General features: G+C 31.8%; 1 protein-coding gene across 10 annotated transcripts; it reads left to right on the top strand.

Moving 5' to 3' along the window:
• The first annotated feature begins 811 nt into the window (after positions 1-811).
• On the top strand, positions 812-12,797 carry LOC145332567 (UDP-N-acetylglucosamine transporter SLC35D4 homolog). Of its 10 annotated transcripts, none has more exons than XR_013884214.1 (15): positions 812-877; positions 1,204-1,292; positions 1,871-1,932; positions 2,311-2,396; positions 4,375-4,441; positions 4,756-4,908; positions 5,802-5,868; positions 6,385-6,436; positions 7,340-7,457; positions 8,503-8,615; positions 9,143-9,209; positions 9,874-9,923; positions 10,669-10,768; positions 11,236-11,259; positions 11,440-12,797. XR_013884214.1 is itself a non-coding variant. In XM_080177574.1 (13 exons), exons 2-13 carry the CDS (start codon positions 1,247-1,249, stop codon positions 10,709-10,711), a joined length of 924 nt encoding a protein of 307 aa, XP_080033700.1. In that variant the 5' UTR covers positions 812-877; positions 1,204-1,246; the 3' UTR covers positions 10,712-11,030. The 10 variants fall into 10 exon arrangements, 1 of the variants encoding a protein (XP_080033700.1); XR_013884213.1 differs by having other exon boundaries at positions 11,236-11,293; positions 11,401-12,797; XR_013884211.1 differs by having other exon boundaries at positions 11,077-11,259.
• Positions 12,798-13,277: the final 480 nt, after the last annotated feature.

Here is a 13,277-nt window from a genome sequence, read left to right as displayed (position 1 = left end):
AATACGATGAGATTAATATATAACAATTATATAATTATAATACCAGCACTTTATTTTTTGTTCTTGTAAAAATTTAGTTTGTTAATTTTCATTCAAATATTTTCAATAAAAACATTGTTTCCTACTTAAGATGATATTGTAAATGCCAGGGAGGGAGCGGATATTTGGCTGTTTATAACACTGGTCCCCAAAGTTTTATAATAACGTTTTCTTATTTGTTGGATAAATAACTTTTGGGATTTTTAAAGAAGTTTGGTCAGATGGTCCATTAGGTTAAGTGTTCAAATGTTTTAACCACTAATTGTAATCTACAGAAGGGTAATTATGTGTACAATTATTAGGGATCTACATCAATTTACCAGCCATTGCCTTATCCCTTAGAATCTCTGTGTTAATGCACAGTTATAAAGTATTATTATACAATTGTCAGACATTGTTTGGAAAATAAATTATTTTCCTTTTCCTTAGAAATTTTTTAACTTAAATTTCTTGCTAATTTTAAGAAAAATCTTTATTTATAATAATGGGCATTTTTTTAGAACAAAAGACAAAAAGTTTATGAAGTATCTAAAACCTTAGGTAATTCACGTGTTTTAGAAAAATAGTGGAGGTTTAACTCATTTAATTCATTCATATAGGCCTCTAGGGGTGTAGCCACTTTTAAATTATATAGTAGCTGAAAGAAAAAGACATCAAATATATCCTGGTGAATTTATATGTGATTTAAATATTATCAGAAATTAAATGTATACTTATTTAATAAAGCATTTAGTGATTCATAGATAATATTATATGTATCCTTTAATATTTCAGATTTATTATGTTTTAAAATGAGAAGAATTTTTGTCTGCTTTTGAATTGTTGATTAAAATTAAAGGGATAGTTGCATGAAGTGCATTTAACAAGTTTGATTGCAAGCATAAGTTGCAAGGATACCATCTGACATATATAATTTTGTATTACAATAAATAGCAATCAATTACGCACCTCCAAATCCTGCTGTTTTTGTGAAAACAGGACAGCCATTTATCAAAAATATGATTTTTAAGTCTTGAAATTTTAAAACTACCTGGTAGGAAATTGAAATTCTTTTCAATATATGTCTTGTTGATGTATTTTAAACTATTAAACAGAAAAAAAATATGCAGTTCACTAAATTCAAGTTTAAATGCACTTCGTTCAACTACCTACCCTTTTCAAAAGTCTTCAGAGATATTTTAAAGTTGACCAAGAAAATTTCTAAAAAATGAATGAAATAGCTGGTGGAATATATTTCCTTTTATTCTTTGGTGGTAAGTTGAACATATTTTGTGCTCTAAGTATCATTTTTAAGGCCATAGGAAGCTTGTAGGTCGTTAAAGATCTCACAAACAGCTTAATACCTCCTGAAGTACTAAATATAAAAAAAATAACATATAAGATTTTTGGACACTTGATTTCTCCTGTTTTAGTAGCTGATCTACTTCATACTTACCAAATAAAGCATCCACTATCAGGGAGGGAAGGAGGCATTGGGCGGTTTATAACACTAGTCTCCAAAGTTTTATATTAAAGTTTTCTTATTCGTTGGCTTAACACTTTGAGGACTTAGATTATGATTGCTTGTTTCTTTAAGTTGAGAGTCCAAACGTTTCAACCACTAATTGTAATCTAAAATAGGAGTAATTTTGTTCATCATTGGAGATATAAATCATATTTGTTTTGTGCTTCGATACAAATGGATGTTTTTATCCTTGCCAAAGTACATAATTAATCCAACCTAACCAAAAAAAAAAAAATACATATATATTTGACTTCCAAGAAAATCATTTCAAAGGCCAAAATATAGCCAATACCTAGTTAATTTCTAGTCAAAAAATACTAATTTTAGGAATTTGTATAAACAAATATGTTCTGACAGTTCTGGGCTTCAAATATCCAACCATTTTCCAGGTAAACAGTTATTTATTGCATAGTATTATAGACAGCTTTCCTCGGATATTAAAATGAAAAATAATAAAATTGCCACTTATGTTAGCCGCGAGGTTTAACAAAAATGGTATTAATCATATGATTTTTATTTCAATATTCGTGGAAAATAGTCAGTAATACTAGATATAATTCCATGAGTTTTCAGTATGGATGAGAACTGGTTCTTATCCAACGGATATTAATTGGTTTCCAGAACTAAACCTTCGTCCGTATGGACAGATAGACAGACGGTTAGACATCGTTATACATTGTATTATAGATATCAGTATTTTGAAACTCCACAATTTTTTTAAAAAATAATACCTAGTTTCTTTAGATTTTTGAATTATTTTTACCTAGGGTTGGCAAACCTTGGCAGCTCTGATAATTTACAAACTTCTAAATGTGTTTAAAAGATCCAGCTACCCAATTACCCAAGTCGACAGGTATATTATCATAATTTGGACAAAATTTTGCCACGGTTTAAGTTTGGTCAGAGAGAGAGAGAGAGGGGGGAAAATGGGCTGTTCATTACACTAGTCCCCAAAAGTCTTATAATAACGTTTTGCTTTGCAACTTTGTGCCTACATTGGTTTTTTGATTAGTTGATTCATTAAGTTGAGTGTTCGAACGTTTCAACCACTATTTTTTGTCTTCTGAATGGGTAATTTTGTGCATCATTTTTGGGGATGTACATTGTACATCAATTTATCGGCCATTGTCTTATCCCTTTAGATCCCTGAATTTTATTAAAATATTATAAAACTAGCAGCTACGCCCCTAGAGGCCTCTAGTGGCACTTTAAATGTTTTTGTTTGTTAAAGTCTATGTTAATTATTTATGTTACGATACCTACCATATGTTACGTTGAAGTCTCCTTATTTATGTTACGATACCTACCATATGTAACGTTGAAGTCTCCCAGATTTTAAGAAAATTTTCAATTTTTTGTCATTTCTTTTGGGAGGGTGGTAGTACCCTCCCCAAAATAGTTAAAAACCTTCCTAGGACATATGAGAATCTACCCTGTTAAGGAGAACCCGATCGGTTCAGCGGTTAGCGAGATCCTTCGGTACAGACACACAGACAGACAGACAAACATCCTGTTACTTTAGTATAAGGATATAAAAAGTAATGTCTGGCGGAAAGGTTTGATGCTATATTTTCATGGTCTTAAATCTTTTGTATGATTTTCTGTAAAAGCTCTGGAAAGCAGCGTTGCGGAGCCGTTTGATTTTGGTGCGGCTGCGGCTCCGCGGAGCCGCATGCGAAAACCACGGCTCCGACTCCAGCTCCAGCTCCGGCCTAAAATCAAGAAAAACTCAACATATTTTTTTGCCAAGTCTATTTTTAAAAGCGAAGCTTTTCTATAATTAGGGTCTGTCCGTACGTCCGTCCGTCCGAGATAGATAGCTTTTATTCGTTAATTTATGCATGTTAGAATTGTCCTATCGATTTCAAACTTTGCATGATGATTCCTGTAGGAGTTAGGTACGATTTAGAAAGCATAGCAACTCTATAATCATTACCAGAATGTCCGTATGTCCATTTTAAACATGTTGATTTTTTTTACTTTTTTAACAACAAATTTTTATGTGATCTAATTATCCGTTTGATCTGTTTTTTTGTATATTGATTCCTGGAACAACAAAGAACAATATTATAAGCGAAGCAACTCTATAATCAAGTCCTAAAAATGTAAGTATGTCCATAAACATTATCCTGTATCAAGTAGTTTTTCAAAAAATTTACTTACAATTTTGCTTCGAATCTTATACTTTTATATTCTGATTTCCTTAGATTCAATTCTAAAAATTTAATTATCTTACAAATAAAGTTTTATTTAGGTATATTTTCTTTTAAATAAAGTTTTATAATCTTTATTTAATTGAATGACGTAAAATGTTACAAAAATATGCACTTAAAGAGGTTTTAAAATACTAAATTAAAATAAGAAATTTTATTATTTGAAACCAAGCATCGTGTAATAGACAACTTTCCGCGGATAGTAAAATTAAAAACTATAGGATTAATTCTTCCCCTCGTGGCTAAGAAACTGGTACTAATATTATGATTTTTATTTTCTTATTTGTAGAAAATAGTGTGTAATACGAAATGATACCTACATAACTTTTTAATATTATTTACAAATGTTTATCTGTATTAATCGATAAATTACATTGGATGTTGCACCAGATTTTCATGTACTCTAATTAAGTGATGATCACAGCTGACTAAAATAACGATACCCCCATCCAACCCCTTTTACCACATCAACTATTCTCCTACGAACTGATCAATACAAATGAAGTCCATACTAGCAAGCTAAATTGACGACAAATTTTCCCCTGTCACTATATCCACGTATTACCTAGTTATTATGGACGGATTAGAATTAATTTTATAAATCCTCTTGAATTTTAGGGCCGGATTTATATCAATTTTGCCTGGACTACTGTTCTATACAACTGCACTTGTAGCTAACTCAAAGGTATATAATATGAATTATAGAAAATGAATCATGATTGAAGAGAGAAAAAATGAAAAAATCAATGGATTAGCTAAGATGTGTGCCTCTTTTGAAAATTTTAAATATCATCAAAAAAAAGTACTTTCTTGTTGTGTTTAGCTATGTAGCTAAGGTACTTGTCTTTAGTATCATTTTCTTGCAATGCTGTATATTCTGCATGGGATCCATAGCTAGAGTGGGGGGGGGGGGAGGGTGTTAAGGAAATAGAATATTTTGCAGCTGGGGGAAAAATAAATCTTGGGCAGAATATACACAATATGTTTTCTTGTTTGTAGGCCCTGGCAGAACTTCCTGTGTGTGTGTACCTGGCAGTCCAGAATGCGCTGCCAGCCTCCATCTTTCTGTTTGACCGTCTGTACCCTAGCAAGAGCAGGGTACCCCTTCCCCCACTGCAAGGAGCTGCTGGCGTCATTGTTATGATCACAAGTATAGTTATTTATATCATCGTACTATAGACAAATATGAAAATGGTACTAGTATGACGTCATTTTTAAAAAGCTTTCAGAACTTGTGTCTTTTAATATTCATGAAAAATTGTCTGTAATTCGCTTCTATACATGATTTTTCAGTATTATGGTTGAGAACCGGTTTTAATCCACCCGATATCAGTTTTGAAGCCATACTGGAAATATTTTTTTTTTTCACGAAGTGCGGTTCGATTCTCCTAAGGAGCTGCTGGCGCCATTGTTATGATCACGAGTAATATTGTTTCTCGTATTCATTCGAATCCGATGGAAAGGAACCGGTTGTCATCCATACGAAAAACCTATGTCTAGCATCGTATTATATCCAGCTTTCTACGAATATAGAAATGTACAATCATAAGATTAAAACCAGTTTTTTTAGGTAGTGCCTTCGGCACCTTGGGGCTAAAGAGAAATAGTTTTAATCTCATAATTGTACTTTCTATATCCGCGGAAAGCCGTTTATAATACAGTATGGCTTCAAATCCGGTTAATATCAGCTGGATTAAAACCAGTTGTCAGCCAAACTGAAAAATCATATACAGCATCGTATTACAAATAATTTTCCACAAATATTAAAATAAAGATTAATACCTAACAGTTTTGTTAGCACAAGCCTTCATCCCTCGGAGTTAACAAAACTTGGTTTTATCTTATAATTTCTCATTTTCATATCCGCAGAAAGATAATATTATTACTGAATTACCGTTTACTGTTCTTAATTTATAAAATTTGTAGCATTTTGTTGCTTTGCGTCTTAAGTAGGTATAATTGTATTATTTTGAAAAAATATTCTTTTTTTATTTTTGGAAATAAAAGTTTTTGTATTGTCTTATAAATTATGTTTTTTTACATGTGTTGGATTAGTTCTGAGCCAATCAAGTTTGGAATTTCAGGAGTCAGGTTATTTCTGGCTTATTGTTGGTAAGTATTTTATTCACCGTTTGCCCTTTTCGTTAATTTAGGCATATTAGAATTGTCCTATCGAATTCAATCGTCTTTGTGTGATGATTACTGTAACAGTTAGGTATGATTTAGATAGTGTGACAACTTTATAATCGTTACCAGAAATTCCGTACGTCTGTTTAAAACATGTTAATTTCAAACAACCCTTTTTTGTATGATTTAATTATCTTAATAATCTGCTTTCGGAACAATGATTCCTAAAGGCAACAAGGTACATTATTTTAGTATGTTTAAAATTAAGTCATAAAAATTATATATTGAAAGTATGTCCTTAAACAAAATTCTGTTTTTACGAAGTTCTGCAACAAGTTTATATTATTTTGTTTATTTAATTTATTGTTTATTTGTAATTTAATAATCTGTTTCACACATTACACATTATGTACACTGGTTCAGTGCTGAGGGGGATTGAATTTTTAAAAATATACACCTCCGAGAGGTTTGTAGATAAACTAAAATTGTCGACATTTGCAGGTGTGGTTTGTAATGCAGCTTCAACCCTACATGCTAGAATTGCAGATGCTAGGTAATTTTTATAACTTTTAGTTGAATATGTAAAAAATAAAATCTTTTCGCGGATAATTAAAAAATATTAGATTAAAACCAGTTTTGATTGGCTTGAGGGGCTCACGAAACTGGTATTAATTTCATGATTTTTATTCTAATATTCGTGGAAAATTGTCTTTAATACAATGCTATACATGACTTTTTAGCATAGCTGAGGACTGGATTTAATCCAGTGGATATTAATCGGTTTCGAATCCATACTGGAAAAGTTAAATCAACAAAGACAAACAAAGATTCAGTAACAGAATTAAGCATTTGATTTTGTCAGGAGCTGTGATTTAGCAAATTCATTTTATATGATATTTCAAAAAATTTGGATATTTTAGAGATGTAATGTTGGCGTAAAACTTTTTTGTACTCGAACTAAAGGGAAGTGGGTAAAAAGGGAGAGGAGGGAGAGAGTGGGTTGTAGGGAAATTTTCACTTAGAATTGTTTGTCAGAATACTGATATCTTGTCTCTGATTTTAGTAAAATTAAAAAGGAACCAAAATTTTATCTTTGGGTCATTAGATTTAATTTTGTTAATTTCTAAGACCACTAATTGTCTTCCAATAGTTTACATTCTTCAAAGAAATTGGTCTAATGCGTTTTCAGGACTAATATGATAATTTTACATAACATTTGTGTTGAGTCCAGTTGTTCTTAAATATCTTAAGTAACAAAGGGGGTCATTTATTGCGTATTTTCAGTAAAGTTGGGCTTAACCTTAATCAAAAGCTCTTATTGAAAACAATTTGACTTAATAAGAGCTTTTGACTAAAAGGTTACACCAACTTTACGGAAAATTCGCGAAAAAATGACCCCCTTTACATGGAAATCTAATCAAGTAGAGGATATCTTTACATCTCGTTTATTTTTTAGGTTTAAATCCTGGGACAGGCTTTATTTCTCATCAGTATTCAGCGTTATAATTCTAGCACCTGCCAGCTTATACCTGGAGGAGGCATTCCAGGCACTCCAGTTTAGACATGATAGACAGGTATGATAGATAGTGTGATTATCCTGGAAAATACCATTTTTTACCTGGAGGAAGCATTCCAGGCACTCCAGTTTAGACATAATAGACATGTATGATAGATAGTGTGATTATCCTGTCACCTGCCAGCTTTTACCTGGAAAAGGTATTCCAGGTATGATAGTTAGTGTGATTGGTTAGCCTGTAACCTACCAGCTTATATCTAGAGGAGGCATTCTAGTCTATCTCCAGTATAGTCATGATAGACAGTATAGTACACTCTAAACAGTATTATAGAGACAGTATGGTAAACAGTATGATAGCCGTATGTCAAGCAGTATGATAAACATTATTGTAAACAGTATTATAGAGACAGTATGGTAAACAGTATTAAAGACGGTATGGTAAATAGTACGATACAGTATGGTAAACAGTAATATAGACAGTTTTGTACACTCTATAATAGACGGCATGGTAAATAGCATGGTAAAAAGTATTGTATGTATACAGTATCATAAAAAGGTATCTATCAAAGTCAATATAATATATATGTTGATCTTAAACATGAATAATTAGCTTGTATCTAGAGCAGACATTTTAGTCTCTACGAGTCTATATTTTAGAAATGAAAGGTTAAGTAGGTATGCCAGCCTTATAACTTATAAGATTGTTAGACTATTATAAGATATTGCTTAAGTTAATACACTCATGAATGACATATTTAACAGGTATGATAGACATAATAATATTTAATAAGAATGTTAGACTATTATTGCTAGAGTTAGTCAGGGATCTAAAGGTATAAAACAATGGCCAACAAGTTGATGTACATCCCCAATGATGATACATTATAGATTTACCCCTCTGTAGATAAGATTGAATAGTTGAAACGTTTGGACACTCAACTTAGTGATACAACCAATTAGAATTTACTGAAGTCCCAAAAGTTGTTAAGCCAACAAATGAGAAAACGCTATTATTAAAAAACTTTGTGGACAAGTGTAATAAACAGCTCATTGTCCCCTCTCTTTCTGAGAGTTTGTTAGTTTAATCTCTTTCTTATTTTTAGGAACTTTTTGTGACTGGTTGTTTGGCAAGTGCTATTCTGATAGCCTGTTTAAATTTATATTCAACGGTACTGAAAGAAGATGACAAATTTGGATTAATCACTAATGGCGCAAGGAATGATTTTATTTATTTAATTTTTAATGTAATTTAATGGTTTTTCCTGTATTGCTTCGAAACCGATTAATATCCGGTAGATTAGAACCGGTTCTCAGCTATACTGGAAAATTATTATGTCTAGCATCGTAATATAATTATATATCCAGTTTATAACTATAAAAATAAAGAGTCAGAGAGATTAAAATCATATTTTTATCCCGTGCCTTCGGCAAATCGAGGGTAAAAAATGGTTTCAATCCTATAATGGTACATTTTTATATCCGCGGAAAGCTGTTTATAATACGATGAGAGAATTAACCATCCTTAGTCTGTGAGTTTTATACCTATATCTTTTTTAATTAGACGATAAAAATGATTTAAAAGGTATATATAATATATAAGACAAAAACAGCCATTCTCATCTAGTATCTCATCCATTTATACATGTTTCATACGACTACTTTCATAGAAGTTAACACAAAAATGAAAGCCACAATAAAAAATACATATTTGATAATTGTAATAAAGTGATCTGAAATCTGTAGTGCAATCACAGCTATTTTATCTTTCTGGATGTTTCCAGAACAACTTTCTACCATACAATATGCTCTGGTAAGATTTGTAAAATTTATTCAGAACTAATACCTAATAAAGATAATAAAAGACTGCTTGCCATACTATTATTACATTATGATTCCTTTTAGTAATATTCATACCTAGTTAAAAAAAATTATTAATTAACATTTTCCTAATAAAACAATACACTACCTCCCTATTGGTTCAATTTTTTAAAGGATTTTTCTAATTCATTCTCAAGCAGTGGTGTGCACAGCTATTCTCCTAAGGGTTGTGAAACAATTTGGAGTGAAAAAAGGGAAGGCCTTCCCAACTTAAATTTAGGGGGGTGTTAAATGTTGACACCTCTCTACACTATAATATTATCTCAAGTAACGAAGATGAGAATATCTAGCTCTGCATACCTCTACAATACATAGCACCACTGCTCGAGACCTTGCTTTTATGGGAGAATTTGTGGTTCTACCAATAAATCCATAAATATAGATGTTGAAGACCTTTTTCGTCTGCTGGCATATATCTTTCTGCTCTTTTGTAGCGACTTGGCTGTGTTAATATTCCTGACGCTTTTGGTTGGTTTTGAAAGACCCAATTAAAAGTCGGCATAGGGTCCTCGAGGTGGGGACATACAGTTATTTAACCCCTTCCCCCTCTATTGTAATGTTATACTTATGAACTTATTTGTCCTTGTTATTTTTAGATTATAATAAACTTAATATCAACTCTTCCTATTCCATCACAGTTGAACAGGTATGTTTAGAAGCACATAGGGATCTAAAGGGATAAGACAATTGCCGATTAATTGATGTACATCTCTTATGATGATATCAAAAATTACCCCATTATGTAGCGCAAAATTAGTGTTTGAAACGTTTGAACACTCAACTTGACGAACCAACCCAGGTATAAGGTATAACCAACAAGCGAAATAAATATAAAATAATATTTGGGGGGCAAATGGAGAGGTCGTCAATTTTACAATGTGTTGCCCCCCAACGACAGCTTTTTCCCGAATTAATTTCATTTTTGGTATAAGCTGGAACCAACCAAACAAAATGCACTAATGTTCCCAACGAATAAGATACGTTATTATAAAACTTTGGAGACTAGTGTAATAAACAGCCCAATTCCCCCCTCTCTCTCTCTGAAAATCTCAGCTATTTCAAACGCTTGCATGTAGGTCAACTTGTCTCTGTATGGAATTACATTGATATTTAGACAAAGTAACAACGCAATACTTATTAATACATTGATTTTGGTTACCATGTACTAAAACTTTCTTTAAAACTGACCAGACAACCACCAGTCTAGGGGCTGCTATTTAGCCAATTAATTCCAATTGAAATTGCCGAAAATTAAGTAAATTAAGTAAAACTTATTTTTTGGTATAACTGAAAGGGAAGTGGTTAAGAAGGGGAGAAAAAAAGGGAAGGGGGAAATAGAATTGTTTGTCAGAATCACATTCCATTTTCTCTGCACCTATTACTTTTTTCAGGGATGAAGATGAGAAACCAATTGCAATTATTCAAAGTGCATAGAGTCAGAGAATGTACACAGAAAATTAAATTGTCATCACATTGAAACTCTACTGATATGTAACCATCCTTATACTAAAGTAACAGGATGTCTGTGTGTTTGTCTGTGTGTTTGTACCGAAGGATCTCGCTAACCGCTGAATCGATCGGGTTCTCCTTAACAGGGTAGCTTCTCATATGTCCCGGGAAGGTTTATAACTATTTTGTGGGAGGGTACCACCACCCTCCCAAGAGAAATCGCCCCTAGAAAAAAATTACCCCTCCCGAAAAAGAGACCTGAACGAAACATAAACCAATTATTTCTCTAATTAAATATTTTAAATAAAAAAAAACATTAAAAATGCAACTAGAGGCCTCTAGGGGCGTAGCCGCTAATAAGGATATATTGTACGCTAAAAACCAGTGATTTTATTTTAAGAAATAACTGATACGCTCTACGAGTCTACATAATGGTATAGTAAAAAATTTTGGCAAAAAACCCCAGAAATTTATCAGACTGTCAGTCATAGTTGATCATATCTTTAAAGTTTCAGTATAAACACCTATAAATAGTTATTTATTGCATCTTATTATAAACAGCTTTGCGTGGATATTAAAATAAAAAAATAAGATTAAACTCAGTTTTGTTACCTCCAAAGACCGGACTACCAAATCCGGTATTAATTTTATGATTTTTATTTTAATATTCGTAGAAAAATGTCTGTGATACGATGCTATACATGATATTTCAGTATGGTTTCGTACTGGTTCTAATCCAGCGGATATTAATCGGTTTCGATGTCATACCTGATAGTATGTTATTTAATTTATTTAATAACCAAATTAAATTATACCCTTACCTTCCATATAAGAAGCCAATTTTATTTTAGTTTTTAGATTGTTAATTGTGCTCTTGGATTTGCTTTGTTCGTCCATATCCTTCTACCGAGGGATCTAAAGGGATAAGACAATGGTTGATAAATTGAAGTACATCCTAAATGATGATAAACAAAATTACCCCTTCAATAGATTACAATTCGTGGTTGTAACGTTTGGACACTCAACTTTATAAACTAACCACTCAAAATTAAAGAAAGTCCCAAAGGTTGTTAAGCCAATGAATATGAAAATGTTTGGGGACTAGTGTAATTAACAGCCCTATTTTTCTTCCTACCTGCCTTATATTTGCGAAATATGTCATATTTTTATGTCCCATGTTTTTTTTTCTTCAAACTTTTTTAGCAAATTGTGATTAACTTTTGCTACGCTACTTTAAAAAATGATTGTCATTTATGTTTGTATTTAAAGAAATGCATTTATTTATACTTTTTGGTTTAAAATGCACATTTTGCCTCAATAATTGAAATTTATCAAGGTTTTAAGCAAAATAACCACTTTGATGTTACAATCTAAGAAACAAATATTAACCCTAATCCCTGAAAAACTGTTAAACTTTTGGCAGTAAAAAAACCAGCTGGCCTAAACTAGAAGCGTGCACAAGAGGGAGGTGTCCAACACCCCTGGAAAAGTTAAAGGGGGTGGATCACTTTGAACACCCTTACGTGTCCAACCCCTTAACACCACCCTTGACTAATTTCCTGACCCTGTTAAGTATGTTGATTAGTGTATCATCCCCCTGGAAATAGATTGACACCCCTATATTGTTGTCTGTATTACACACCATCGATTTTGTTTTTAAAAGAGGTGTCTAAAATCGTAAAGTGAGTAAAGGCAAAAACCAGTGCACGCCATTATTGTGTACAGAAGGAGTAATATTGAGACTATTGATCAATTTGTTTACATTACTAACAAAACTTTGAAAATAATAATTGCCGCTGAAATAAACCAATCATGTGTTGTCTTGTTAAAATACTAGCGTATTATTGGATGATTTTTGCCAAGAGACACGTGTTTGGTAAATTTGTTGCTTAAGTAATCCAATCATGTGTCTCAATGTCGAAAAACAGCGTATTATTGGATGTCCTTTTAGCGGCAAATTATAAATGTAAAGATATATCAACCTGTTAATACTTTAGATATTTAAAGGGCATTTTATTTTTTTCCCAAATTATAAAATAGGCTTTTTAATAATAACAACAATAACGTCATTTTGCATTGAATTTGTGTGATATGTATTTTTATAGCATTTTCAATTATTATTTACCAAATATTTATCAATAATTAATGTAAAATAAATGTGATTGTTATTATGATTATTCATTTTATTAGCAAACCTATTCTACAATTATTACGTGCATGTTACTAAATATTTTATGTTCATTAATAATTTGATTTCTCTTATTCATTCGAATCCGGTGGATAGGAACCGGTTCTCATCCATACGAAAAAACTATGTCTAGCATCGTATTATATCCAGTTTTTTACGAATATAGAAATATACAATCATAAGATTAAAACCAGTTTTTTTAGCCGGTGCCTCCGGCACCTCGGGGCTAAAAAAACTAGTTTTAATCTTATAATTGTACATTCTATATCCGCGGAAAGCCGTTTATAATACGATACGAGAAATAACTATAATACTCGGTCCTGGTAGGCTATTAAATTTGACTAATTTATTTGTTTCAAGACT

The sequence above is a fragment of the Acartia tonsa genome, chromosome 11, assembly GCF_053477335.1.
Source record: "Acartia tonsa isolate MP-2025a chromosome 11, ASM5347733v1, whole genome shotgun sequence".
Lineage (NCBI taxonomy): Eukaryota > Metazoa > Arthropoda > Copepoda > Calanoida > Acartiidae > Acartia > Acartia tonsa.
This window is presented reverse-complemented; position numbering and strand designations above follow the sequence as displayed.